This window comes from Phacochoerus africanus, chromosome 4 (genome assembly GCF_016906955.1).
Source record: "Phacochoerus africanus isolate WHEZ1 chromosome 4, ROS_Pafr_v1, whole genome shotgun sequence".
In the NCBI taxonomy this organism is placed as follows: Eukaryota; Metazoa; Chordata; class Mammalia; order Artiodactyla; family Suidae; genus Phacochoerus; species Phacochoerus africanus.
The window spans coordinates 143,533,952-143,560,168 of record NC_062547.1 but is presented as its reverse complement, the minus strand read 5'-3'; the positions used below and the strand labels follow the sequence as shown (position 1 = coordinate 143,560,168).

Genomic DNA, 26,217 nt, shown 5'->3' with positions numbered 1-26,217 from the left:
AGGTTCCCAGGCTAGGGGTCAAATCGGAGCTACAGTTGCTGGCCTACACCACAGCCGCAGTCACGCAGGATCCAAGCTGCATCTACGACCTGCACTGCAACTCACGGCAATGCCAGATCCTTAACCCCGGATCGAACCTGCAACCCCACGGTTCCTAGTCAGATTCGTTTCCACTGCACCATGATGGGAACTCTAGTCTCATGGCTTTAAAATACCATCTACACACTGATTCCCTTATTTATTTATTTATCTGTCTTTTTGTCTTTTCTGGGCCATACCCGAGGCATATAGAAGCTCCCAGGCTAGAGGTCGAATCTGACCGGCCTACACCACAGCCAGGGCCACAGCCACACAGGATCCAAGCTGTGTCTGTGACCTACACCACAGCTCATGGCAACACCAGATCCTTAACCCACTGAGCAAGGCCAGGGATCGAACACGCAAGCTCATGGTTCCCAGTCAGATCCATCAACCACTGAGCCACAACGGGAACTCCCCATCCCACTTCTTAATGTTCTCCCTGCCTCCGTCTTAACCCCTCGCTGGCTACCACGCCATCCTTAGAGCCCCTCCAACATGCTTCCATCCCAAGTGTCCACAAGAGTCAATCCCACACTGCTCCAGCCTTTGTCCAAGTGCTATCTTTTGTTGTGGTTGTTAGGGCCACCCAGCGCAGCATATGGAGGTGCCCGGGCTAGGGGTAAAATCAGAGCTGTGGCTGCTGGTCTACACCTCAGCTCACAGCAACGCCAGATCCTTAAGCCAGATCCTTAACCCACTGAGTGAGGCTAGGGGTGGAGCCCACATCCTCAGGGATACCAGTCTGGTTCATTACCACTGGGCCACAACAAGAACTCCCTGTCCAAGTGCTGTCTTGATGAAGCCCTCTCCATTCTTTAAAATTCCAGCATTACTCTGTCTCCCCAACCACCTACTCCCCCTCCCAGCTTCTCTCCAGTGCTTCTCTCTGGCAAACCACAGACTTTGCTTAGGGTCTGCTCCTTCCTCCAGGATTTAAGTTTCACTGTTTTCATCACTGTTACATCCTAGCACCTAGAAAAACAGTAAGGCCCCTTGTGAGGTAGTCAATAAATACTACCTGAGTAAATAAACACTAGGGAACACAATGCTAGAAAGTGGAATGGGATGGAGACTAAGACACAATCGTCCTTTAAATCTATATACGTTCAGGTTGTATTAATATTAGTTTGTTGATTCAATGAAGAAAAAAAAAGAGCCAAGGAAAAGAAAGAACCGTGCTGGCTTTGTACTTATCCATTTTGGCTTTGGAACCTCACTAAGTTCTCAACATGCACAAGCCTCTCAAAGTGTCCCCTGGCCCAGAGGAATAGGGGACTACCTGCAGTGGGAAATCTGCAGGTTCTCTGACGACGCACAGACATGACCATAGGTGCTGGACGTGGGTCATTACCAGGTACACAGCTTTCTGAGCACAAACCCTCGACCTGGTCTGCTGATTAGTTTTTTTTTTTTTTTCAGTTGAGCCAAAGTTCAGGGAACCAGCGATTTGGCTACTCTTATCTGTATCAGAAGGCGCCACAGTGCTACAATTCTCCGTCTCACTTAGCAACGTCAGCTATAAGTTAATTTCTTTACTTCAGTGCTTATAGGCAAGTGCTCCTATCAGGAGTGACACTTTTTATTTTATTTTTATTATTGTTTGCTATTTTAGGGCCACACCCGAGGCATATGGAGGTTCCCAGGCCAGGGGTCCAAGCGGAGCTGTAGCTGCCGGCCTACACCACAGCCACACCAACGCCAGATCCGAGCTGTATCTCCGATCTACACCATAGCTCACAGTAACCCTGCAGCCTTAACCCACTGAGCGAGGCCAGGGATCGAACCCGCATTCTCATGGATCCTAGTTGGATTCGTTAACTGCAGAGCCGTGAAGGGAACTCCAGGAGTGACACTTTAATGTCGCATCATAATTGGACGTCAACCATGGTTCAAGCAGTTTTAAGTGGCCTTATGGTTCTCCATAAAACTGCTTTTTCTGCCTTGCTGGTATCGTTAGATGCTATTCTACCCACCGATGTGTATAACAGACAAAATGAAACACAATGAGGAAAGTCAGAACCTCAAAATACACTTGCTTTTGTAAAAAATTACTACTCCTATCATAGCCAGTTACTGCCTTTATAACATGGGAACTGCTGCCACCTGCTGGCGATGCTTTATAACAGAGTCAATGCTCCGTGGGCTCTGAAACTCCAGTTGAAATTTTAAAATTTCCTTCTGTAGCAGCAATCGCATGAGTGGCTTTCTGATTATCATGTTTGATTGACTCTAATTTTCTCTTAAGAAAAAAACAGTAAGTATATTAATGGATTTCTAAGGTAAACTAGAACCCTCTAGCGTCAAAAACAACCTTGTCGACAATGCTATGTCTGGGAACACGGCTGCCCAGTCTTTTCTCCCGAATCCGTCTCAACAGGAAGAGACGTGGCCACTAGATGCTCCCTCGCTGGGTTCAGGATTTAGTTGAGGTGGCAGGCTAACCCTCTCACACTGGTGCAGAGGCATAAGTGAGTCCAGACGACTCACAAGGCTGATCAACTTGTCCAGTATTTAACGATTTCCTCATGAAGCTGAGCAGAAAAATGACCATAATCGGCACAAAAAGTTAAGCCTAAAACTCCATTTACAGCCCGTGTCCTCAGAAATAACGGATTCAAAGGTACAAAAAGACCTCAACCCAAAGAGAATTTTACTGATTTGCTAAGTCTAAATAGGATCACACAGTCAGTCTTCAAGAAAAGTCTTTTGGCTCCTGACCAATACAGGTGCAACAAGATACAATGTTTAGGAGTTCCCTGGTGGCACAGTAGGTTAAGGACCTGGCATCATCACTACTGTGGCTCAGGTCACTGCTGTGGCATGGGTTCGAGTCCTGGCCCAGGAACTTCCTCATGCCATGGGCATGGGAAAAAGACAAAAAGATATAATGTTTATGTAATATTACTAATAAAAATGTGCCAGCCAAGAGCCTAAGGAGACATGATGACGAAAAGTTACATGTGTTATCTCGGATGGGATCCTGGAACAGATACAGGTCATTAGGAACAAACTCAGGAAATCTGTAGTATACACTAATTAATAATAATGTTCTTTAAAAATATATCATACTTTTAATGTTCATTAGAAATATATGCTACATAACATGAGATATGAAGAATAAAGAAGGAGTTCCCGTCGTGGCGCAGTGGTTAACGAATCCGACTAGGAACCATGAGGTTGCGGGTTCGGTCCCTGCCCTTGCTCAGTGGGTTAAGGATCTGGCGTTGCCGTGAGCTGTGGTGTAGGTTGCAGACGCGGCTCGGATCCCATATTGCTGTGGTTCTGGCGTAGGCCGGTGGCTACAGCTCCGATTCGACCCCTAGTCTGGGAACCTCCATATGCCGCGGGAGCGGCCCAAAGAAATAGCAAAAAAGACAAAAAAGAATAAAGAAATGGGTGTGGGGTAGGTGGGAACTCTCTGTACTAGCTTTGCAATTTTTCTGGAAACCTGCAACTACCCTAACATACAACATTTACTTTAAAAATGAACGGTACAAGATTTAACTCAACTGGCAAAGGAAAGAAAACCTTTAAGTTAGTTCAATCCCAAGCTTAAAAAGTCACAAAACCTTCACAGAGACTGAAAAAGTTACTCAGCAGGTTATTTTCATTTATCAGTTTTAGATCCAAGCCTTTTATATAAAATCAAGAGATGCACTCTCTTCAAAGTAGTTTCGGTAATTTGCAAAGGGACCCTCTGCTCTTTCACTGCCACCAGAAGGACCCAGAAGGTTCCTGTCAGTTTATGGCAACTTCAGTCTGCTTGTTAAAAAAAAAAAAGTCCTTCGTGAAATTCAGCTGGATACAAAAAACTCTGTGTCCTCTGAAAGGCTTCCTTACTATACCAACATTTCAAAAACTCATTTATTTCCCAGGTCACATGGCAGGGGATACCCCAATCCTTCATTTTACTCAGAGACAGAAGCACTCTCCCCAAAAGTGAACCATCCTAAAATTAGCTCATAGCTCATGCCTCCCAAGGGAGACTCTACAAGATCTACTGCCTCTGGGAAACCTGAGGGGGAAGACGCCGCACCCAAGGAAGGCGGACACAGCCAGTCTTGGACACTAACAAGCACCTGGCATGTTTCTTCAGGCTACAGAGAAGCACGCTCCCATTTCTTGCACAAAACTGAGGCCTCTTTCCTACCTCCGCTGCATCATCAACATCATGCGCAGAACCCTAAAATAAAAGAACCTTAAGCAAACATCCACCAGCCCATGAACCACAGAACTTCTGAGCGGCTGCTAGTGAACGACTTGAGATAAACTCAAATCCAGTCCCTGAGAAGAGTCCCGCTTTTCGAGGACATTGTGTATAAGTAGTTGTTTTAACTTCCATGTCTCATCTTCAACTTACTCTTAAAGCCAGCTTCAGACCTTCCATGAAATGTGCTGATTTGAAATCCATGTGGTTTAAACAAAACATGGACCCTAAAATCTAAGGTCAGTCCCAAGCCCAGCCAGAAGAGGAGGCAGTTTCATGACTTCTTCAGCTCACTCTGAGAAGATGTGTTATACGCTATACAGCCTTTAAATGTCATCCATTGTCTTAGTGACAGAACACACAGCAGCAACTCTGCTCTAATTATAAGACCATTTTTAAATCATTTTTATTTTTAAGATTAAGCATCCTTATTGACAATCCAGAAACAGTCCGCAGTCTTTGGATAACACACACATAAAAAGGTTTCAGATGATCCCTACTTTTCAATGACCGGGCAGGAGAAAAGAGCATGTGCACGGCTGCAGCTGAATCCCCTGGCCTTTCTTCCCCCACCTTACTCTGCTGCCAAGACACTCACCAAACCCGAAGGGAAGAATTTTGCAAAAAGCCAACAAAACCCGGAAACACGGCTCTAGGTATCAAGCCCAAATGACCCCTGGAACACTGCTGGTGCAAAATAAAACGAGGAGAGGAAGACAAACGTCCACAGCTCATTAGAGAAGCCCTTTAAAAAGAATGCAGAAGGTTAGCACTGGAGCTCTGGTGCTATCGTGTTCAAAAAGCATATACAGAGTTCAGCTTGTTCAGGTGGGAACGTATTAGACTTTCTCCTTTCCCAGCAGAGGAAATAAAACTATGAGCTGCTGGAGCTAATATTAACATTGTCCTTACCAATGAAAGGCAGGCTGAGGTCAATGGAGAGAAGGCAGGACCCAAGGTAGCAAAGACAAGTTGCTCTGAATCCAGGCTCTACAGCCCAGAAGAAACAGCGAGGCTGAATGGGGTGGAAGTGCTTCTGAGCCAGTATCGATACGTTCAAGACGTGGCTCAAAACCGGTGGACTATACAGCATTAATAAATATATCAAGTGACCCACAGTGTCTGTGGTATCAAAAAAAAAAAATCTGAATTATCTGTAGATTTCCATTCTGAAAAGCAGTCGATCCAAATGACACTGGGCCATCCAATCAGTTCTGGAGTAAAGGGCTTCCTCTGAAGAAAAGTGACTTTGCAAAACTTCGGGCTGGAGGGAATGTAGTGTGGAGCGAGTCCAGGCTCTCGGTACAATTTTAATAAGGCTCTACCCGCCCCGGCTGTAAGGAGCAGGACTGAGGGAGCTCCCCAGGAATGTCTTAGAGGGAGGCTTCCCAGAGATAAAAAGGTCTGCGAGTTTAAATCTTGACCTCTGTCTCCTGACCTAAGCTTGGGGAAGGAAAATAAATATTTAATTTTTCACTATTCAAGCTTCGGGCACACTGTAATATTTAATATTTTCCAAACCTTTGGCTTAAGAGTTCCTCAATTATGTTACAATGAAACATGTCTGAATGTGCTAAATCAGTAGTATCACATGAAAACATAGACCTTGTTCTTCCATATCTTCTACATCGATGGTACCCGAAAAATCCTGCCGAGTTAGGGCAAACCATTCCACTGCCATCGCTGGAGCAGCAGGTGTTCGCTAGTCTTCGGCCTCATCTTCCCAAACATCTCCGTTAACATCCACAGCATGGAACAACCTGGAAGCATAAAGTAAGAGGCACTTTAATACACCTGACGGACACGGAATACAAATGTCTCTCCTGTCCTCAAACACACTTTCCGCCCTCTGCTGATGACATCTGTGTAACTCTTCCCCCTCTCCCAACTGTATCAAGGGCTCACATACGGGTCCCTCTGAACGAGCTGCCTTCGAGTCACTACCAACAGCCCTTCTGGGATTCAGACAACTCCCTTGGGCCAAGGATAAACAACCATGGGAGACGGGCATCACACATCCGACACGCCGTGTGTGCCGTACGCGGCAGAAGCCAGCCCCGGGCAAGTCCAGCGCTCGAGAAGCTGAGCTTGGAAAGCGCTCTCCGCGGTGCCAATCCCTCCGTTCGCTCCATCCTCACACCCTCCATGTGCAGAATGTTCCACCTGCCAACTCGCTTGCTTTCCCTCGTGTTGCTGAAAATTTATGCAATTTTCAACACCGTATGTCCAATGGTTCATGGGCAGGGCTGGTTCTTTCAAAGTGTGATTGGATCACGCCAATGACTGTAGCTCCTCCACAGCTGCCTGTGAACCAAGACTATCAAGTGATGCTGAGAATGGAGCTGCAGGAGACAAGGATAGTCACCTTGTGCCAAGGAAATCACCTTACAGTTCCACACCAAGAACAAAAAAGAAAACTTAGCTTGACAGCGGAGCAAATGACAGAACGGAGTGTCACACTGACAGTGAGACAGCCTGACCCCATGGACCCAACGTGACACAACATGAAGGATTCTTGTCACGCATGTTACTCTAAATCTAGCCAAATGTTAGTCTAACTTCCACCTTGCAGGAAATAGAGAGGATAGAGAAACAAACTAAAAGACACCATGGAGAACCAAAAACCCCGAAAGGCAAGGGGTTACACAGGACCACAGCCCGGTCGGTCTCTGCAAAAAGGCAGCGCTCCTCTCCACACATGCAAAAACAAACAAAAGGGGGTAAACTTTTGTTTATTAAGAAACTAAAAAAAAATAATAACAAAATAAAAGACAGATTTCCTGCTATGGTGCAATAGGATTGGTGGCATCTCTGGCGCGCTGGGAGGCAGGTTCAATGCCCAGTACAGTGGGTTAAGGACCCAGTGTTACCACATCTGCGGCGCAGGTTGCAACTGTGGCTCCGATCTGATCCCTGACCTAGAAACTCCACGTGGCACAGGGCAGCCCCCCCCACCAAAAAAAAACTAACGAGAAAGAACCAAATAAAATGACTCAACTCAATTAGATCCTTGCAGAATAAAACAGCTTTAAAAGATATTTTTAGGTGACACCAACATCCAATGCTCTCACTGACATGTGGAATCTAAAAAAAGGACACAACTGGAGTTCCCGTCGTGGCGAAGTGGTTAACGAATCCGACTAGGAACCATGAGGTTGCGGGTTCGGTCCCTGCCCTTGCTCAGTGGGTTAACAATCCGGCGTTGCTGTGAGCTGTGGTGTAGGTTGCAGACGCGGCTTGGATCCTGCGTTGCTGTGGCTCTGGCGTAGGCCGGCGGCTACAGCTCCGATTTGACCCCTAGCCTGGGAACCTCCATATGCCGAGGGAGCAGCCCAAAGAAATAGCAAAAAGACAAAAAAGAATAAAAAAAATAAATAAATAAAAAAAAGGACACAACAAACTTCTTTGCAGAACAGATACTGACTCACAGACTTTGACAAACTTACAGTTTCCAAACAAGACAGGGTGGGGATGGGGGGATGCACTGGGGGTTTGGGATGGAAATGCTATAAAATTGGGTTGTGATGATTAAAAAAAAAAACTGAACTTGAAATTGCTCAGTCACAAAGGATTAAACCAGGAGGTTCAGAAATAATAAAATATGTGAAATCGGAAAAAAAAAATTTTTTTTTTTAAAAGATAGGAGTTCCCGTCATGGTGCAGCGTAATGGAATCCGACTGGGAACCATGAGGTTGCAGGTTCAATCCCTGGCCTTACTCAGTGGGTTAAGGATCTGGCGTTACTGTGAGCTGTGGTGTAGGTCGCAGACGCGGCTCGGATCCTGCGTTGCTGTGGCTCTGGCGGAGGCCGGCAGCTACAGCTCCAATTAGACCCCTAGCCTGGGAACCTCCATATGCCGCGGGAGCGGCCCTAAAAGGACAAAAGACAACAAAATAAATAAATAAAAATTTTAAAAAAGATATTTTTAGGTGAAACTGAGTAGTTTTAAATATTTTACTATTATTTGTTAAACTTTTTGAAGTAGTGCTGTTATGGAGAAGGCTTATCTTGGTAACAACGTGCGGAAGTATATAGAGAAGAAGCATCATATATCCAACTTGGGTTGAGCAGCTCAGCAATAAATTTAAAAACAAACACAGCCAAATATTATCAGTTGCTCATTTTGGTGGAAGATATCCCACTAATCCCCGTTCTATTCTTTCAACTCTTGTGTATGTTTAAAATTTTTCACTATAAAAAGTTGAAGATAATTAGAAATAAAATTTCCAGATAGTATATTTGCATCAAAAACCTTTTTGTGGCTGCATCCGTGGCATGTACAAGTTTGCGGGCCAGGGATCGGATCTGAACCACAGCTGCGACCTGTGCCACAGCTGCCGCAACACCAGATCCTTTGACTCACTGCACGGGGCCGGAGGCTGAACCTGAAACCCAAGCTGCTGCAGAGACAAGGCCAGATCCTTAACCAGCTGTACCACAGCGGGAACTCCACAAAACTCATTTTTAATAAAATTCATGGATGGGGGAAAACACACACAAGTATTTTCTAAAAAAGAGAAGTACTTAAATCAAACTTACTGGACTTGAGGTCTGCAAATCGAGTACCAAAAACTGCTTCTGAGCCTAGGGATTCTGTGTATACGTACCGGTTAAAACACGGGGAGGCAGGATCAGTGAAATGTTTGTAAGGGTTTGCTCTAGAGAGGGAACCCATGCAAATCCAGCAGAAGTACTGCATACAGCCCGTACATGTCATCTTGTTACAGCCGTCTAGTTTCTGGTGGGAGAGACAGAAAGAGAAAAAAATATCAAGGCTGTAAAAGCAGAAGAGAAAGGCACATGCCAGAATGATTCCATCCGGCCTTGTCTACGGTAGGGTTGAGATATGCAGGGAACACACAGATAACTACTAAAGCCTAATTCTTTGCATTACAGGTGAAATATAGAAAACACACAGCAGGTGTCTCTACAACTAGAGACTTCGCAGAATCTCTTCTGGTAAACAGAAAATACAAACCAAACATGCATAAGTGAAATGGAGTTACATTAACATTAAAATGTCTGCATTTAGGATGTAGGATTTTAAACTTTTTACGTAAATCTAAATGAGCATTTGGTACCAAGTCCCCCACGCTATCACAGAGCTGAGGTGTGTCAGAAGTGGTTAAACAGAAGGCCAGTTTCCTTAATGGAGTAACTGACCATCGGGGTCAGTTCACATATAACGGCTTGGAACAGGAGAATTAAACGTAGAAGACATTTGGGTTTTATGAAGAAGCAATAGATGTATCTGTCTATTTTGACTCAAGATGTCGCTCTTTCCTAAGCAGGTACTTGTTAAACACGTATGCTAAATTCCAGGAGAAATAGTTCTGAGAAATGAGGCTTGATTTTTTTTTTTAATTAATTTATTTTTTTGGTCTTTTTGCCTTTTCTAGGGCTGCTCCCGCGGCATATGGAGGTTCCCAGGCAAGGGGTCGAATCGGAGCTGTAGCCGCCGGCCTTCACCAGAGCCACAGCAACGCGGGATCCGACCCACACTACAGCTCACGGCCACGCCGGATCCTTAACCCACTGAGCAAGGCCAGGGACTGAACCCACAACCTCATGGTTCCTAGTCGGATACGTGAACCACTGTGCCACCACGGGAACTCCTGATTTTTTTTTTTTTTTTTTTTAATCGCACAGATGAATTCAGAGTTGGTTGCAGCTCTAGTGTGGCTCCTCACAACCCACTTGATTTTGAAGTGGATTTAATGCGAGCACCGCTGCCGCCATGTGAAAGCACTTTGCACAGGGACGTCCACACACAGTTAAGGTCAATAACAGCCCTGAGTAACAAATCTGCATCCGCCAGGTAAGGAGGCTTAACAAATACCCAACATGTGTCGTCTTCATTAGTCATAAAACTAAGTCCAAAGACTTCGCGAGGGAATCGTAACAGCCTGGCAAGGAGCTCTGCCTCCAGGTCTGCCCCCAGACCGTACCTCTATGGGAGTCCCGCAGCATGGGCAGCTCTTGGAGTTCTTTTCTAGCCACTCCTTGCTCTCCATCTCTTCCAGGGCCTTCTGAATCACCCGCTTACCATACCTCTGCTCCAAAAACCTTTTATTGGTCTCATCTGCTTGCAGGTACTCATTTCGTAAGTCTATTAATTTCTCTAGAAAGTGAAATGGAAAGTTAACTTTTATACAACTTTGTAATGCAGATTAAAAACCATTAAAGACGGCCATGACCTTTGACCACTCAGCAATGCTAACCTGGGACTTTATCATAAGGAAGTGACCCAAAGTCAAGTCAGAGGCACAGGGGTGCATGTAACAACGGCAAACAAATTAAGTGTCTAGGGAATCATTATGTGTGAGAAAACTACTTAATGACAAAATATTTCGTTATTAAAACTTATAATTAGGATGATTATAACTCAAAATACTAGTTACAGGAGTTCCCATTGTGGCTCAGAGGAAACGAACCCGACTAGTATCTGGGAAGGGGCAGGTTCAATCCCTGGCCCTGCTCACTGGGTTAAGGATCCAGCCGGCACTGCCGTGAGCCGCAGTGTAGCTGGCAGACACGGCTTGGATCTGGTGTTGCTGTGGCTGTGGCGTAGACAGGCAGCTGCAGCTCCAATTTGACCCCTAGCCTGGGAATCTCCATATGCTGCAGGTGCGGCCCTAAAAACAAATAAATAAAATATTCCCGAGTTCCCGTCGTGGCTCAGTGGTTAACGAATTCAACTAAGAACCATGAGGTTGCAGGTTTGATCCCTGGCCTCACTCAGTGGGTTAAGGATCAGCGTTGCTGTGAGCTGGGGTGTAGGTCAAAGATGAGGCTTGGGTCTGACACTGCTGTGGCTCTGGCGTAGGCTGGCGGCTACAACTCCGATTAGACCCCTAGCCTGGGCACTTCCATATGCCTCAGGCGCAGCCCTAGAAAAAGACAAAAATACAACAAAATAAAATAAAATAAAACAAGATACTCACCAAGGAATCCAGGAGAAAAACCTATTTAGGTTGCAACTAGATAAAAGTCACCCATGCACAAATGACAGAGAACAGAGAGGAATCTTCCAAGCAGAAAACCTGGACTTGGTAATAAGGGTGACAGAAGAATAATCTCTTCCCTGAGATTTTGAGTTATTAACGTTGCTATGTTTGTGCAACTACTGGTACACAGTCAAAGATTAACTTATGTGAATGACACAAAGGTTGAAACAGGCACCACTTGATAATAACAAGGCCTCCCAATGCCAGCACCAGCACCTTTGGCTCAAGGGCAAAGACCAGCTGCGGAAGACTTTATATTAAAACAGCCAGTGAAGGAAACTCACCACCCACAGGCACTGCAAAGGTCCTCCTGCCAAGCTGGCCCCTTAAAACTCTTCAAGCGGGTTCCTACCGCTTCAGCACTCACCTCCAACCCAACAGGCAGCCTTTCCCCAAGCCTCACTGGCAGACAAAAGCTTTTGCTCACAATTCTATTACTTTAATGGTTCAACACAATGACTTAAAGACCTCTCTCAAGAATGTTCCAGCTAAGTTATTTATTAGTTTGCTTTCTCCATAGAGTTTAGAGGCCTGTCTCCCTTTTCATGCAGCGAACATCCTCTGGGGCAAGTGCTACCTGCACTTTTCCTTCGGCTGAGAAGCCTTTCTCGGTGGCTTCTCTCCCAGGTTCTATCACTGCGATGCAGATGCAGGAGACATGTACGTTTTTATCCCGCCATTTTTGAGCCCCTCCACTCACTCAAAGCGTTTTTGTGGTCCTAGACGTCTCAAGGACAAAAGGTATCACCCTGATGCTCTCAAAAGAATAAAACAAGTAGTAAATCACACATCTTCTGCGGCAACATCTAACACACAGAGCCAGAGGAGATCTCTAACTGCGCCGGAGCCCCGCCGCTATCTGGGGTCTCCCCCACCCCCGAGCACTGTTAAACCCCCGAACTGCACTGCAGCCCCTCAGGGACGAGGCTACAGAGGCGAAGCCCAGGCTTCTATTTCACCCCGCTGAGCTCTCCAGCCCCTCTGCCCGTAACCCTGACGCTCTGCTCCAAGCACCTGCAAGTACCGTATTCACTCATTTCCCTTCCGGGGACTCTCTAGGAGATAATGACACTGCTAATAACTGGTGACTACAGCAACACCGACATGAATAGTTGCCACTTTGGGAGTTCCCGTCGTGGTGCAGTGGAAACGAACCCGACTAGGGACCATGAGGTTGCGGGTTCAATTCCTGGCCTTGCTCAGTGGGTTAAGGACCCGGCATTGCCGTGAGCTGTGGTGTAGGTTGCAGATTTGGCTTGGATCTGACGTTGTTGTGGCTGTGGTGTAGGTCGGCGGCTATAGCTCTGATTTGACCCCTAGCCTGAGAACCTTCATGTGCCTCAGGTTCGGCCCCAAAAAAGCAAAAAAAAAAAAAAAAAGTTATCATTTTGCGTTTGACATGCATCAGCCCCTTCTCAAACTATGGTGAAGGACCAGTTTTTTTCTCCCACTATGTCAAGGACCAATACTTTTGCTAAACAGAATCAAATGAATAACTTAAAAAATGAGAGTAAAGAGACAAAAAACCTAAGCCTAAATTTTTATCAGATTTGACCGACATAAAATTACTCTGGGAAATCGCCATTACAGTTTCAAACCCTGACTCTCAATTTCTGCACTGATCGTGTCACAGGCCAGTGTAACAACCCTACCAAGTCTGAGTGGCACGACGACAGGTCACTTCGACCTCACAGTAACCTCATGAAGCAGCTATGGCCATCATCCCTGCTGGTCTGAGGAAGGCTAAGTCCCCAAAGTCTAGTTAAACTGGTGTCAGGGGCCTGACCTCTCCATCTTCATCTACAGCAGAAGCGGCTAACAGGGTGCCCTCTCTGCGCCCACCTCCGCAGAGGGTGGCCTTCTGAAGCGCTGCGCTGGGGAAGATCCCGAGGCCTCCCCGGGCTCACGGAGAAAGCACGTGACGGCCGAGCACACGTGTGCACCGTGGAAACAGACCACTGAGGTGCTCCGTGTCTGCCCTCCAGGATCCGCAGTATTCTACATGCACAGACAGAAATTCCCTGGCCACTCCGTCCCCGGCATGCACCCCCGACAGGGCCTGTCGCCTCACCTCCTTCAAGCCTTCACTCAAACCACGCTGCCAGCAAGGCCTCGCTTGGTGTTTCTCAATAAAATCCCAAGCCCCTTTCCCTTCGGACATTTCACGTCCTGCCCCTGGCTTATTTATTTTTCCCTCTTCAGTATTCACTGCCATCTAATATTCTTGTCTGTTTTGTCTGCCTATCTCCCCCATGAGAAGGAAAGTTCCACAAAGGGCATTTGGTCCCTGCTGTACTCCATCCCCAGAATCTAGGACAGTAGCTGACACAAAACCATCTGTTGAACAGACACTTCCAAATTCAAGGACGGAAGCGATAAGGCTGTTTGCACTGGGAGACTGAGTGCCCGCAGCCACGGCTCACCTGCAGTCACCTTACACGGAGAGACCCCATGGTAGGTCAATCTGCAGAGGGTACAGAAGGCGAAATTACAGCTCGAGCAGATGCCCATTGTGCAGCCAGGCTCCTGCATCACAGGCAGCTGGCAGCACGGGCGGGGGCAGTACACCACATCTGCCATCAGGTCCAGGGTGGACTGGAGGAGAAGGCGGTCGTAGCGGGCAAATAACTCGGCGTCCACCAGCTCTTTGACCTGGAGGAAAACACGCAGCGTCACAGGTCTGATGATGTCCCAACCAGTTCTGACCCTGAAGAGATCCTTAGGATGCTGGTATAAGCCAGATGCACGTAGATCAAAACCCTCTATCTCACCTCAAAACCAAGGCAAGGATGGGAAGTCTGTACCCTGACTGAGATGGGGGTTACATGTGTCTACACATCCGTCAAAACCAAGCAAACTGTACACTTTAAATGGGTATATTTACGCCTTAATAAAGCTGAAAAAAATATATATATATATATACTTTTTTTCTTTTTTTTTTCTTTTTTTTTTTGGCGGCACCGGTGGCATATGGAAGGTCCTGGGCCAGAGACTGAATCCAAGCTACAGGTTCGACCTACTCCACAGCTGTGGCAACACCAGATCCTTAACTCACTGCACTGAGCCAGGGCCTGAACCCTCGCTCCCAGAGAGACACCGCTGGATCTCTAACCCACTGGGCCACAGCGGGAACTCTCAAGCAGGCTGTTGTTACGTTTAAGTCTGCAAACACTTGGCTGTCCATGCCCTCGGATCCAAACTCACACAAAACAAGGTAGTAGTTCCCCTACCTGGCAGATGGACAAAACAAATCACCAAAATGACTTTGGTTTCTTAATGCTCGTCCCTGCCAGGGGCCTCCCATTCCGAAGCCAGCAGAGGCAGCGTCTACAGCTGTAGCTGTAGTGTAAGCTGGGAAGGAAGTCCGCAGCACGCTTGAGGAACACACGGAAAAAACAGCACGGGCTGGCCCCAGGCCCTACCAAGGACGGCGCTGAGAGGACGTCTCCCTTGGTGACAGAGACTGAGGGGGCAGCTGGCAGCACAGAAGAGAGTTACCTGACCAGGAGTGGCCACTGAAGGGCACTTGGGTTCTGGGCAGTTGAGGCACTGAACTTGGCCATCTCTGATCTGGATCTCAAAGTAGTCCTTGAGACAGGCTTTGCAGTACACATGCCTGCACTCCAAGAAGTACATGCATTCGCTCCCCAGCTTCTCACAGAAACAGATATTGCACAGGAACAATTTACTGTTAAAGCATTTTATCTGCTGAGCTTGATCAAAGTCCAAGATCTCCTGGATCAGACTGGACAAGGACTCCACATCCTGCACGGCTCTCTCGTCCACAGCTTCCTCTTGGTCTAGGTCAAAGGCAGCAGCTCCTCCGAAATCTAGCTCGGGGCTGGAAGAGGCCTGAGTCGCCCTTCTCTGCACTTTTTTCTGAGAACCCAGCCTGAGCTCGAAGGGAGAGACGATATCCAGGTAGGCCAAGGTCTCTTCCTTGAGAAACTGCATCCAGGCAAACAGGACCACGCTGCCGCGGTGCTCTTCCCACAGGTTGTCTAAGTGCTTGCAGAGAGCAGACAGCTAGGAGAGGACACGAGAACGCTGGTGAGCTTGGAGAGATGGTGGTGACGATGTGAACTCCTGACCTCCCCTGAAACCGTTTTAGGTTGGGCCTTTCCCCTTCCTAACACGTTTTTCCTGCTGTGATAAAACTGTGCTGCAAAACCGCACCAGCACTCTCATCGGAGCGCTTCTTAAAACTAGTTAGCAACACAAGTTAGCACAGGAGAACACAAGGCCGGAAGCTAAAAGAAGCACCATGGGGAGTTCCCGTCGTGGGTCAGGGTTCACGAACCCGACTAGGATCCATGAGGACGCGGGTTCGATCCCTGGCCTCGCTCAGTGGGTTCAGGATCCGGCGGTGCCGTGAGCTGCAGTGTAGGTCGCAGCTACAGCTCTGATTTGCCCCTTAGCCCGGGAACTTCCATATGCCACAGGTGTGGGCCTAAAAAGCCAAAAATAAGTAAACAAATAAGTAAATAAAGGACTATGAAAACAAGAGAAATGGCAAGACGCCACCAGATGCAGAATTCAGTTTACATCTGAGCCAATGAACTGGAGGACTTTTTCTGCTCTGTTTTTCTTCGCTTTAAGTATTGCTGTCTATTTCATGTAGGAAAAGGGATCTAGTTCTAAAATGAACAATTTCTATTCTTCTGGCGTCCTGGCCCTGTAGATACCCTGCAATAATGATTGCAAACATACGGGTTTAAAAATGCCATCCCAGTTTTAAAATTAACTTTTTTAGTCCAACTCACGGGAAAGCATCGCTAACAGAATCTAACCTCAGAGTCCTCATTCTTCGGACTGACAGAGAGTTTCACTGAGCAACCGGGCTTGCCCCAGCCCTGGCTCACAGGCGACGGCAGACCCACAAACCTGGGCCTGATTACAAGCCCTCAACACGATCTGGCTGCACCAGGGAAAGCTCAGGTTTCCTCAGCAACCAAAGTTGAAATTATTTCAACACTTCCCCCTTAAAACTGGTCTGTTCACTTCGAAAAGCAAATATAAGAAGCTCTTCCATTACAAACGTAAAATATCAGTAAGGAGAGCTCAGGAGTCATAAGCAGCTTTTCTTTTCAGGTAAACATCCAAAAAATACGCCTTCCAGATGCAAATAAACTCGTACATTTAAATACCAAGTGAAATAGGTGCCCATTCTCTCGTCCTCATGCTGCGTCAAGCCGTGCTGGTCACTGAAGCCCGCACACGCACACGCTTAAACCCATACTGACTCGTTCAGGATCGGACAGCGAAGGCTTCTCTACACTTGCATGAATGTGCTTATCCGATCAACCGGAAACTTGCTGGGATCTGTAAACTCTAATAAACACTCAAAGGGAGGCTGTGAGGGCTGCGGGCCACCGAGTCCCACGCAGAAGCCCTTCTCCTGCATCCTCTTTTCCTCTCCAGGCCCTTCTCAAAAGAGGCATCTGGGGTCGACATAAACCCGAGGAGCTAGGAAGGCAGAAAGAGAAGAGCAGCAGAGAGACCGTGCACACATACTGGAAGAAAAATAACGAAAAGCACTAGAAAACGAGACCCACTGCTGTCTGCCAACCCAGTCCAGTGAGAGGCAGGTCCACGCCTCAACTTCACTATCCACAGGTGAAATTTACAACGCCAAGGACTTCGGGGAGTTCCCTGGTGGCCCGGTGGTTAGGATTCGGTGCTTTCACCAAGGAATCAGGGTCTGGTAACACACAAGAAACCGAACCAAGAAGGAACAGGAGACCAACCAAAATGCCAACTGCACGGACAAAAACTTATTTGATGGAGAATCCTACTGTAATTTTACTTTTATTTATTTATTTGCTTTTTTGGGATGCACCTGTGGCACACAGAAGTTCCCCGGCTAGGGGTCCAATCAGAGCTGTAGCCGCCGGCCTACACCAGAGCCACAGCCACCTAAACCACAACCCACGGCAACACCGGATCCTTGACCCACTGAGCAAGGCCAGGGATTGAACCCGAGTCCTCATGGATACTAGTTGGGTTCGTTACTGCTGAGCCACGATGGGAACTGCCCGTACTGTAATTTTAGACGTGTAACATAAAAGTTCAAGCAACCTTCTCCCTGCATCCCAAAGGCCAGCGTTAAGTAGATGCTCTCTGGCTAAAATCTGAAACGCTAACCCCACACGTGGTTCATCTGCCCTTGTCTTGTGCATGCGTGTGTGTGGAGGGCACACATGCACTTGTAAGGACATTAAGTGATACATCGAGAGCTCGCTGCAGAAATGGGACTGTAACTATCCAAATAAATCTGTCAACTAGACTTCAGTAAAAAAAGAAAAAAAGAATAATTCAGTCAATGCTCAGGGATCTAAATGGCAAACATCCCCGATATTCTTTTGAGCAAAGAATCCACTGTCCTGAATGGGTTGCCTCTGGCACAGATACGAAAATGCAGGGTAAGATTCCTTTTTACCCTGCAAGGATTATTCTTTTTTTTTTTTTTAAAGCTTAATGTGGTTTGTAAAACATAAGTCCAATTTTACAAAAGTACTCTCACCCGGGGATCAGGCTGGTGATGAGCAGGGGTGGGGAACGAAAATTACCTGATCTGAAAGGAAAAACTGACAGGCTGTTCCTTGAGCTCAAGGAACCCTGACCGCTTTTGTCTTAATACATCAGCCTATCAATCTCCATCAAGACGTCTGCAAGAGAAGCGGCTATGGATCCGTTATCTATCCCAGAACACGTTATATTAGCTTCCAGCCCTATTTACATCTCAACTAAGAGGTGAGGTTGTTACCAAGAAAGGATGCATAACCTGGAGGAAATGATCTCAAGCCTTCAGGGGCTCTCTGCAGGGATCACACACATTTCTAGTCCTGTGCATTTATGCCCAGGGGAGAGCGGTCTACGATTCTGTCCTAAATACACAGACTTTTAAAAGCAAAAGCACTTTTCTGTGTTCTCAGGCAATTCATTATAACTACATTAGCTCAACTTTATTTCTCCTAATTACAACTAAAACTTTCATTTAAGGAATGGATAAGAAACTTAAAAAAAAAAAAAAGCAATACCAACGCTTAAGGGAAAAGAGGAGCATCTATAGTCTCCAATACAATGCAGATTAAATGGGAAAATAGCAAGGCAAGCAAAGAAACAATACACTTGATTAAAATTACTTGTACTACAATTCTTAAGGATAAATCATTCTAACTAGTGCCATTCCTTTTGAAACACCAAACATTTTCAAGGCATTCACATTAGGATTCATGAAGGCAAGAGGAAAAAAAAAAAAAATTACAAAAGCAAACCCATTTGTTCTTCATGCACTGAAGTCAAGATCACCAAGGTAGCCGTCGCTTAAAGAGGACTTTTTACGTTTCTAAAAATGGAGAGGAGAAATTAGTTTCGGGTCTAACCTGAGTTGGTGACAGCCATTTGCCACTAAGTGTGAATGAAGGTGGGGAGGAGGATGGATAATCTGGTGGCAGCTCAAAGTTCAGCACAAGTGGAGGCAGAAAGCAAATGGTGTGTTCAAAGCCACTATTCTGGAGACACTCATTTGAATTGCCTGAACCAAAAACAAAGGTTAGAAAGGAGCAGTTGATCAGCACTTGAGTGTCTATGACTGTTGAGCGGTGCTCAGAAACTCTTAACGCTTTAGTTGAGGGAACAAAAACCCTCCCCCAAAGCCCTTTCGGTTTCCTAATTTTACTTCGTAGCCACCACCTTAAAAAAAAAAAAAAATCTTGTAAGCCCTTAAAAAATCTACTACGCATCATGAAATTAAAAATGAAGATACACAACTTATTCTTGGATACACTTTTGAGCATAATTCCTGACACTAAGGAGCAAGTTATACACAATGTTTTCTGTTGCTGTTGTTTTACAGTAGATGATTAAAGACACAGGCTAAAGAAAAGGACGCTTATTCCCATCAAAGAGCCATGACCTACTTAGATCAGCATGTGCCAACTACCCATGAATCATAGGTGGGAGAATTTGTGCCAACACAGTGAAGTCAACCTGAGGGCAAGATACAACACACAACGCTCTCGCAGTCCAAGTTTCATCTTAAATGATTACATTTACTCTCTTCACTCAAAGCCTTTACAGTATAAACCGTCTGAGAAAGTGTGCATCCATGTCCTGTGTGAACGTTTCTATCCAAAGTACCAATTTTTAATTTTTTTTCTGAAGCCAAAGACCACAGAGTAGCAGCATATTGTCACATGTGTGTGGTGGCTGAAGAAATGCTGGCAACCAAATATTATTCACCACCACCATGGTACTTTAAATCTTTCCAAGCATTTTCACATCCATTATTTCATTTTCTCTCTTAGTACCCCTATTTAACAGCCAATGACTCATAGCTGATGAAGTGCTAGTGAGCCTATTAGGATGCGAGAAACATGCAGGGTAATATCCCAATTCAGGGTCATAAAGGCGGAATCAAATTGAAAACTGTTCCCTCCCAGCCCAGTTTTCAATTAACGCAGCAACAGGCATTAAATCTGCAACCCTACCGTCTACCACTGATGCCCTGAAACACAAGATGATAAATAACTTAGGTACACTAAGAAATTGAGAATAGCCTTTATTTAGAAAAATCTGTTGAAGATAATATGAACTGACCGCTCACAAATATCTTGAAATTTTGGGGCAAGTCCAAATAGATCCTGGTTTCTCCACCTTGGACAGACTCTGCTTTTCGAAATTCATCTCCATCATAAATACTCGCCAGGGCCAGCAACTCATCCTCCTGAGCTTCTCGGTCTTCCGACGACATTTAACTTTCTGAGGAGCGGAAGACAAGCATTCGAGTCGGTTAAGAACAGGAAAGGCGAGGAAGCGTCTGCAAAGGTCTAGGGCACGACCACCGCCCACCAGCCCGCCCCCAGAAGGCTCCTCGCCACCGCCTGATGAGGATCAGCCGATGTTCTCACTCCTCTGTCAAACTAAAAATGCCAGGCAGGGCTCACGTTCCAGAAGCTCTGCAACAGCACCAGCCTTTTTCACAAAGGACGGCTGTGGTGCCTCCGACTGCTGACTTTATCACTTAGGTATGATTCAGGGGAAAAAAGACCATCCAAAAAAAAAAAATCGTAAAGGACCAATCACACTACACCTAGCCAAGTGCCTTGCTCACCAAAGTAGTCCAAGCATATGTGATAGGCGTCTTTAAAAGAAATCAATGTTTTGGGGAGTTCCCATTGTGGCACAGTGGTTAACGAATCTGACTAGGAACCAGGAGGTTGTGGGTTCGATCCCTGGCCTCGCTCAGTGGGTTAAGGATCCAGCGTTGCTGTGAGCTGTGGTGTAGGTTGCAGACACGGCTCGGATCCCGAGTTGCTGTGGCTCTGGCTTAGGCTGGCGGCTACAGCTCCGATGAGACCCCTCGCCTGGGAACCTCCCTATGCCGCGGGGGCGACCCTAGAAAAGGCAAAAAGAGCAAAAAATAAATAAAAATAAAATGAATCAATTTTTCAAACCCACAGGCATCTCTAGGGCAGGTTCTCTCAACCTCAGTGCCTCTGGCAAGGGCAAGGGCAAGGGCAACGGCAAGGGCATTCTCCAGGACAGGGTGTGTGCCGCTGGGTGCGGTTTTCTTCCCTCTCCCAGTGGGAGATTCCTGGCTGCGCCCGGAGATGGTTTTGATTGTCACAACTCTTGTGGGAAAAGGATGCTCTTGGCCTCTCGTAGGCTGTTTTAGGGTTGCTGTTACACACCCTGGAATGCTCAGGACAGCCTCCCACAAGCAAGAACTACTTGTTCCAAACAGGGACAGCCGCCATGTAAGACAGAAAACGAAAGCAGCAGCAAAATAACATTACATTTCTGAAATCACGCCAAATTCTGTCACGTCACTTTTAAGATTTATCATTATTTTAGGTAACATCAACAGTGAAAATATACTACACGTCAAGTGTGAAGCAACGCTTTTTTAATCGCAGCAACGAAAAGATGTGCCACCATGTCAGGTAATTTAAACGCACGAAAAATATGCAGTGAGACTCTGTGAAAGTTAACAAAACAAACCCCAAATTATCATCGTCAATTAAAATACTCAACAATCATGGCAGGGGCAAATACGCTCCCTCTCGGCTGAAAAGTTTTTCTAAACTGAAACGCACAAAGCAAAGTTAGGACATGCTTTTTCACATTATCAAAGATGACACTATAAAATTTAGACGAATTCATTCAAAATGTCCATTTTCAAAAGGTTTATTTTTCCAGCAGATAATGGTTCTGATTAAACCATGTCCTTGTTTAAGAAACAGTGACAGGAGTTCCCATCATGGCTCAGTGGATAACAAATCCGACTACGAACCATGAGGTTGCGGGTTCGATCCCTGGCCTCGCTCAGTGGGTTAAGGATCTGGCATTGCCATGAGCTGTGGTGTAGGTGGCATATGCCACTTGGATCCTGCGTTGCTGTGGCAGTGGTGTAGGCCATTGGCTAAAGCTCCGATTCGATTCCTAGCCTGGGAACCTCCATATGCCATGGGAGCAGCCCAAGAAATGGCAAAAAAAAAAAAAAGACACGGTGACATAGTCTGTGTGAGGTCAGTTAGTACCTGTTAATAACAACTAGAAGAAAAGGATATTAGCACTGCAGTCCGTATTTCATTCAGCTCAAGAGTTTGCAACTCATGCAAATTTCATTTGTCCTCCAGATGATGGAGCTGAGACTGTTGGAGCTGGATGAAAGGCCGAGATGTGAAATTCATACTAGAAACACCAGAGAAAGCCTGCCATCTGCAGAAAAAAAATTACAAAAGATGGTGTTAGGACCCTCTCCAAGTTTAAATTCGGAATTTCCGTGACACTGTTTAAACACACAGTCAATCCTCATCTATAGCTGCATACATGCCACTCTCCCGGTCAGCCTAAGTGAGCCGTGTCGCTGAAGGGACACTGTGCCTGTCCCCTGCGATGAGAGTGCCTTTCTTATCTGACGCTTTCAGCCCTGGGAGGAGCTGAGAAGAAACACTGAGGTCCTATCAGAGGACAGCCCAACAAGCTTCCACGACCAACCCCTTCCTTGGGGGCTTTTGTGTTTGTTTTTCCTTTCCTCTTCTGCTTCTCTTCCTTCATTTCCTAGCCCCCCTTCAGTTTTTCCTCTCGGGCGGCTAATGAATTAATCCTGACAGGGATTAACAGCAGGTGAATTTAAGCATGATAGCGGGATACTTAAAAACAAAATAAAGGTCCTCACACACACACAAACTTTTTTAAGTTCTATTCTTAATGCTTTACTAGGCTTCTTAACTGGGAAGGAGGGAGAGGGGTAGCCGTCCAGATTCTGAGATGTGTGACTCCCAAATAAGCTAAGAACGAAATTCGGGATCAATTTATCGATTGAACACCTATCATGAGGTACCATACCAAGTCTTTTCACATTAGCTAGCTAGCTATTTATCTGTCTATTTATTTATTTAGCTTTGTAGGGCCCTACCTGCGGCATATGGAAGTTCCCAGGCTAAGGGGAGGATCAGAGCTGAAACTACCAGCCTAATGCCACAGTAACTCGGGATCCGAGCTGCATCTGCAACCCACACCATGGCTCACAGAAACGCCGGATCCTTAACCTACAAAGGGAGGCCAGGGATGGAACCCATGTCCTCTTGGATACTAGTCGGATTTGTTTCCACTGCGCCACAACGGGAACACCAACATTAGCTTATGTAGTTGTAAACAGCTTTACCAAGTGTAGCACACAGTGGTGATATAACTGAGCTTTTTGTTTCTTCCTGTTTAAACAGTATAAATGAAGATGAATTCAGAGTTTGTGGTTTTAGGTTAGTGTTCCCCACCTCGTCTGCACAGGAGAATCACCTGAGGAGCAGCTTTTTAAAATCTCCGCAGCCAAGCTCCACGTGATTCCGTGAGAATTAACATAGGTCCTTTCCATCAAAGGAAGTCCTGGCTACTCCATTTTGCTCCTGCTTCCTCGCACACCCTTCTCCATCCCCCTCGTCCCCTCTTCTCCCAGGAACAATGTGTTTCCAATGAGCCAACCCAGAAGAATGTGCACCCTGACCTGACTCATGGGAAGGGGACAGGTATACCACCTGCCTTAGGGATAAAGAGGGAGGGTCTTGTCTTCTCTGCGTGCTTTCTGAGGACCCGCGTCCTTCTGCAGAAGTAAAGAGCCTTGTCGAGATCGCCCTGAGTTCACGTGTCTCACTTTCCGACACTGAGGATCCGAACCAGAGTCCAACAGTTTTAATTCTACTGTGCGGCCAAGATTGAGACGCTCGGCTCCAAACAGGGTTTCCCATTAGCAGCCCCTCAAGATCCACCCCGGGCCCCAGTCCCTTCCTGCAGATTGCTGACCTCGATTTCTTTCTGATTTATCCATTCAGCCTGCAGGACCCACCGCCACAGCCCCTATTCCACGTAGAAATTTCCAGTCAGACATCATGTCTTTAAAAATCCAACAAACTAGGAGTTCCGATTGTGGCACAGCGGAAATAGATCCAACTAGGAACCATGAGGTTGCGGGTTCAATCCCTGGCCTCGCTCAGTGGGCTAAGGATCTGACATTGCCGTGAGCTGTGGTGTAGGTGGCAGACCTGGGAACCTCCATGTGCCGCAAGTGCAGCCCTAGAAACAAAACAAAAAAAACCCAGCAAACTTTTACTCTAACTTTCCTATGACATTGTCACATTCCCACCTTGCATTGCAGCTCCTCCTGTGGACTTGCACTTCCTCTCCTATTGCCTCTCCTATCACTGTTCCTTAAGGGCAAGGATCAAGCTTCTGCCCCTGTGTATACGATTCCCGGCTTCTAGCAGTGCCTTGCATGCGACATTAGAAAAAGTAAGAAATGAACTGGGCTGAGATACAGGGACCTGAAATGGGGGACTAGAATCAAAGTTCAGGGACTGCACGGCCACAGCCCACTAGAAGCAGGAGGATGGCTTGGTCATCACGAGAACAGTAAGAAACGTAACTCAGCTCTTGCCGTGTGTCAGGCACTGTGCTAAGCCCTACAAATGCATTAACTCCTGTTCGTTCCCCATAACCGCAGGAAGCAAGTCCTATTACTAGTTCCATTACGCAGAACAAAACGGCATTTCAAGTCCTTTCTGGCCCAAGGTCACACAGCGAATACAGAACCGAACCCGGCTTCAGACCACCCTGTTTTTCAGCTGTAACACAAGAATGAGAGTAACCCCAGTGCCACGGAACGGAGAGAATTCGTTTCACGTTACTTCGGGCAAAAACCGGAAACCGCTGCACCGGGGAGGGAAGCCCCGCCTCCGCCGGGTTTCCCTCGGGCCTGGGAAAACCCTCCCCGGCCCCCAGGCCCGGCGGTGCGGGCCCCCGACGCCGCCGCCGCCGCCGCCGCCGCAGGGTCGGAGCCGCTCCCCGCCGGGCGTGTGGAGTCGTTGTTGGCGCGACTCACCGACCGCCGGGTGGCAGGCCCCGGCCCCGCTCCCTGCCCGGCGCCCGGGCACGGTGGGCGCTGCGCCAGGTGCCGGCCGGTCCAGACCCTCCGGAAGGACCGGCGCCCGGACCGTCCCCGGCCTCCTCGCAGCGCCCCGGGAGGCTCAGCCGGGCCGCGGGCGACCCGTCCCAGGTCGGCGGAGCTCACCCCCGCCGGCCAGTCCCAGCCCGGCCGCCCGTCAGTCCCAGCCCGGCCGCCCGTCTCTGCCCCGCGCGCCGGAGCGTGGTCCGCACCGTACCTTCCGACCGCCCCGCCGTGCCGGGCCCGAAAGTTCCGCCCTGCACCCGAGCGCCGGGGCGCTCACCTCCACGAGCGGCCCAGCCCGGAGACGCCCGACTCCACCTGCGCACCGCCTCTTCCGTCTTCGGAGCTGTCAGCTGAGCGGGGCGGACCGTGCTGGGCAGGCCCGGGCGGGAGAGAGGCTCTGCGCAGCCGCCGTGGCCGCCCCGGCCCCTCGGCCGCCCCCCGCAGGTCAAAGGCGGCGCTGCAGGCGCGACCACCTCCACCCCCGCCGCGGCCCCGCTCGCTTAAGGATGCCTCTGGAGAAGCGGACATGAATGCAGAGTCTGGGGTCCTGTGCCGAGGGGGCTCCTTTCAGTAGTTCTGGGAAAGGGCCCTGGAATTCGAATTTTCACCAATCCCTAGAGGTGATCAGGAGGCAGCGATCCGTCCAGGGCCACCTTCCCGTTGCAATCCCAGCTCTGCTGCCCAGGCTGACTAAGCAAGCCTCTTCTCCCGCCCCGGATCCCAGTCTCAGAAATGCTGCCCATCTTTCTGGCACCTCCACTCTGAAGGCATTCACTCATTGTTCGTACTATAACAGTAATAACTCCCATGCTTATGGAGCAGTTAGGATGCTTCAAGACCTGCGCTAAGTGCTTTATGTAAATTTTCTCTTTATCGCTTCACCATAACCTTATGATTTAGGTACCATTTGTTAGTCCCACCTTACAAACGAGAAAATTGAAACTTAGAGAGGTTCAAGGACTTACCAAAGGGTACGTGATTATTAAGAAGCTGGGTGGGAATTTAAATTACATGCCCATACCTCATGCTATAAGCAAAAAAATAACTCAAAATAGATCAAAAAACCTAAATGTAAGAGCTAAAACAAGTAACTCTTAGAATTGGAGTAGATCTTCATGAACTTGGAGGAGGCAATGGATTCTTAGACATAACCAAAAGCACAAGAACGAAAGAAAAAAAGTTAAATTGGACTCATTGAAATTAAAACTTTTGCGATTTCCCGTTGCGGCTCAGTGGGTTACACACCCAACATAGCATCTGTAAGGATACAGGTTCAATCGCCGACCTTGCTCAGCAGGTTAAGGATTCCACATTGCCGCAAGCTGCAGCGTGGGTCACAGATGTGGCTCGGATCCAACACTGCTGTGGCTGGGTCTATGGTGTAGACCGGCAGCTGCAGCTGTTATTTGACCCGTAGCCTGGGAACCTCCATATGCTGCAGGTGTGGCCTTAAAAAAACAAAAATTAAAAC

The 26,217-nt window shown here is 47.4% G+C and overlaps 1 protein-coding gene across 6 annotated transcripts; it reads right to left on the bottom strand.

The window, feature by feature from the left end:
• Positions 1-4,664: 4,664 nt before the first annotated feature.
• On the bottom strand, positions 4,665-25,098 carry RNF14 (ring finger protein 14). Of its 6 annotated transcripts, none has more exons than XM_047778915.1 (9): positions 24,958-25,098; positions 21,841-22,021; positions 19,898-20,059; positions 18,682-18,833; positions 14,795-15,322; positions 13,720-13,948; positions 10,238-10,410; positions 8,897-9,027; positions 4,665-6,048 (listed from the first exon to the last, which is right to left on the bottom strand). In XM_047778915.1, the coding sequence occupies exons 3-9, from the start codon at positions 20,049-20,051 to the stop codon at positions 5,991-5,993; spliced, it is 1,425 nt and encodes a 474-aa protein (XP_047634871.1). In that variant the 5' UTR covers positions 20,052-20,059; positions 21,841-22,021; positions 24,958-25,098; the 3' UTR covers positions 4,665-5,990. The 6 variants fall into 6 exon arrangements, with proteins under 6 accessions (XP_047634871.1, XP_047634869.1, XP_047634873.1 ...); XM_047778913.1 differs by having other exon boundaries at positions 25,024-25,089; XM_047778917.1 differs by lacking the exon at positions 24,958-25,098 and adding an exon at positions 24,867-24,937.
• Positions 25,099-26,217: the final 1,119 nt, after the last annotated feature.

Coding starts and splice junctions, on each gene's coding strand:
- RNF14 (XM_047778915.1), bottom strand. CDS start 20,051: ATGTCGTCGGAAGACCGAGAAGCTCAGGAGGATGAGTTGCTGGCCCTG. Junction 15,323..18,681: donor AATGGCTGTCACCAACTCAG/GTTAGACCCGAA, acceptor GTCCTCTCCTAG/CTGTCTGCTCTCTGCAAGCA. Junction 6,049..8,896: donor GCCTCCCCGTGTTTTAACCG/GTACGTATACAC, acceptor TTATGCTTCCAG/GTTGTTCCATGCTGTGGATG.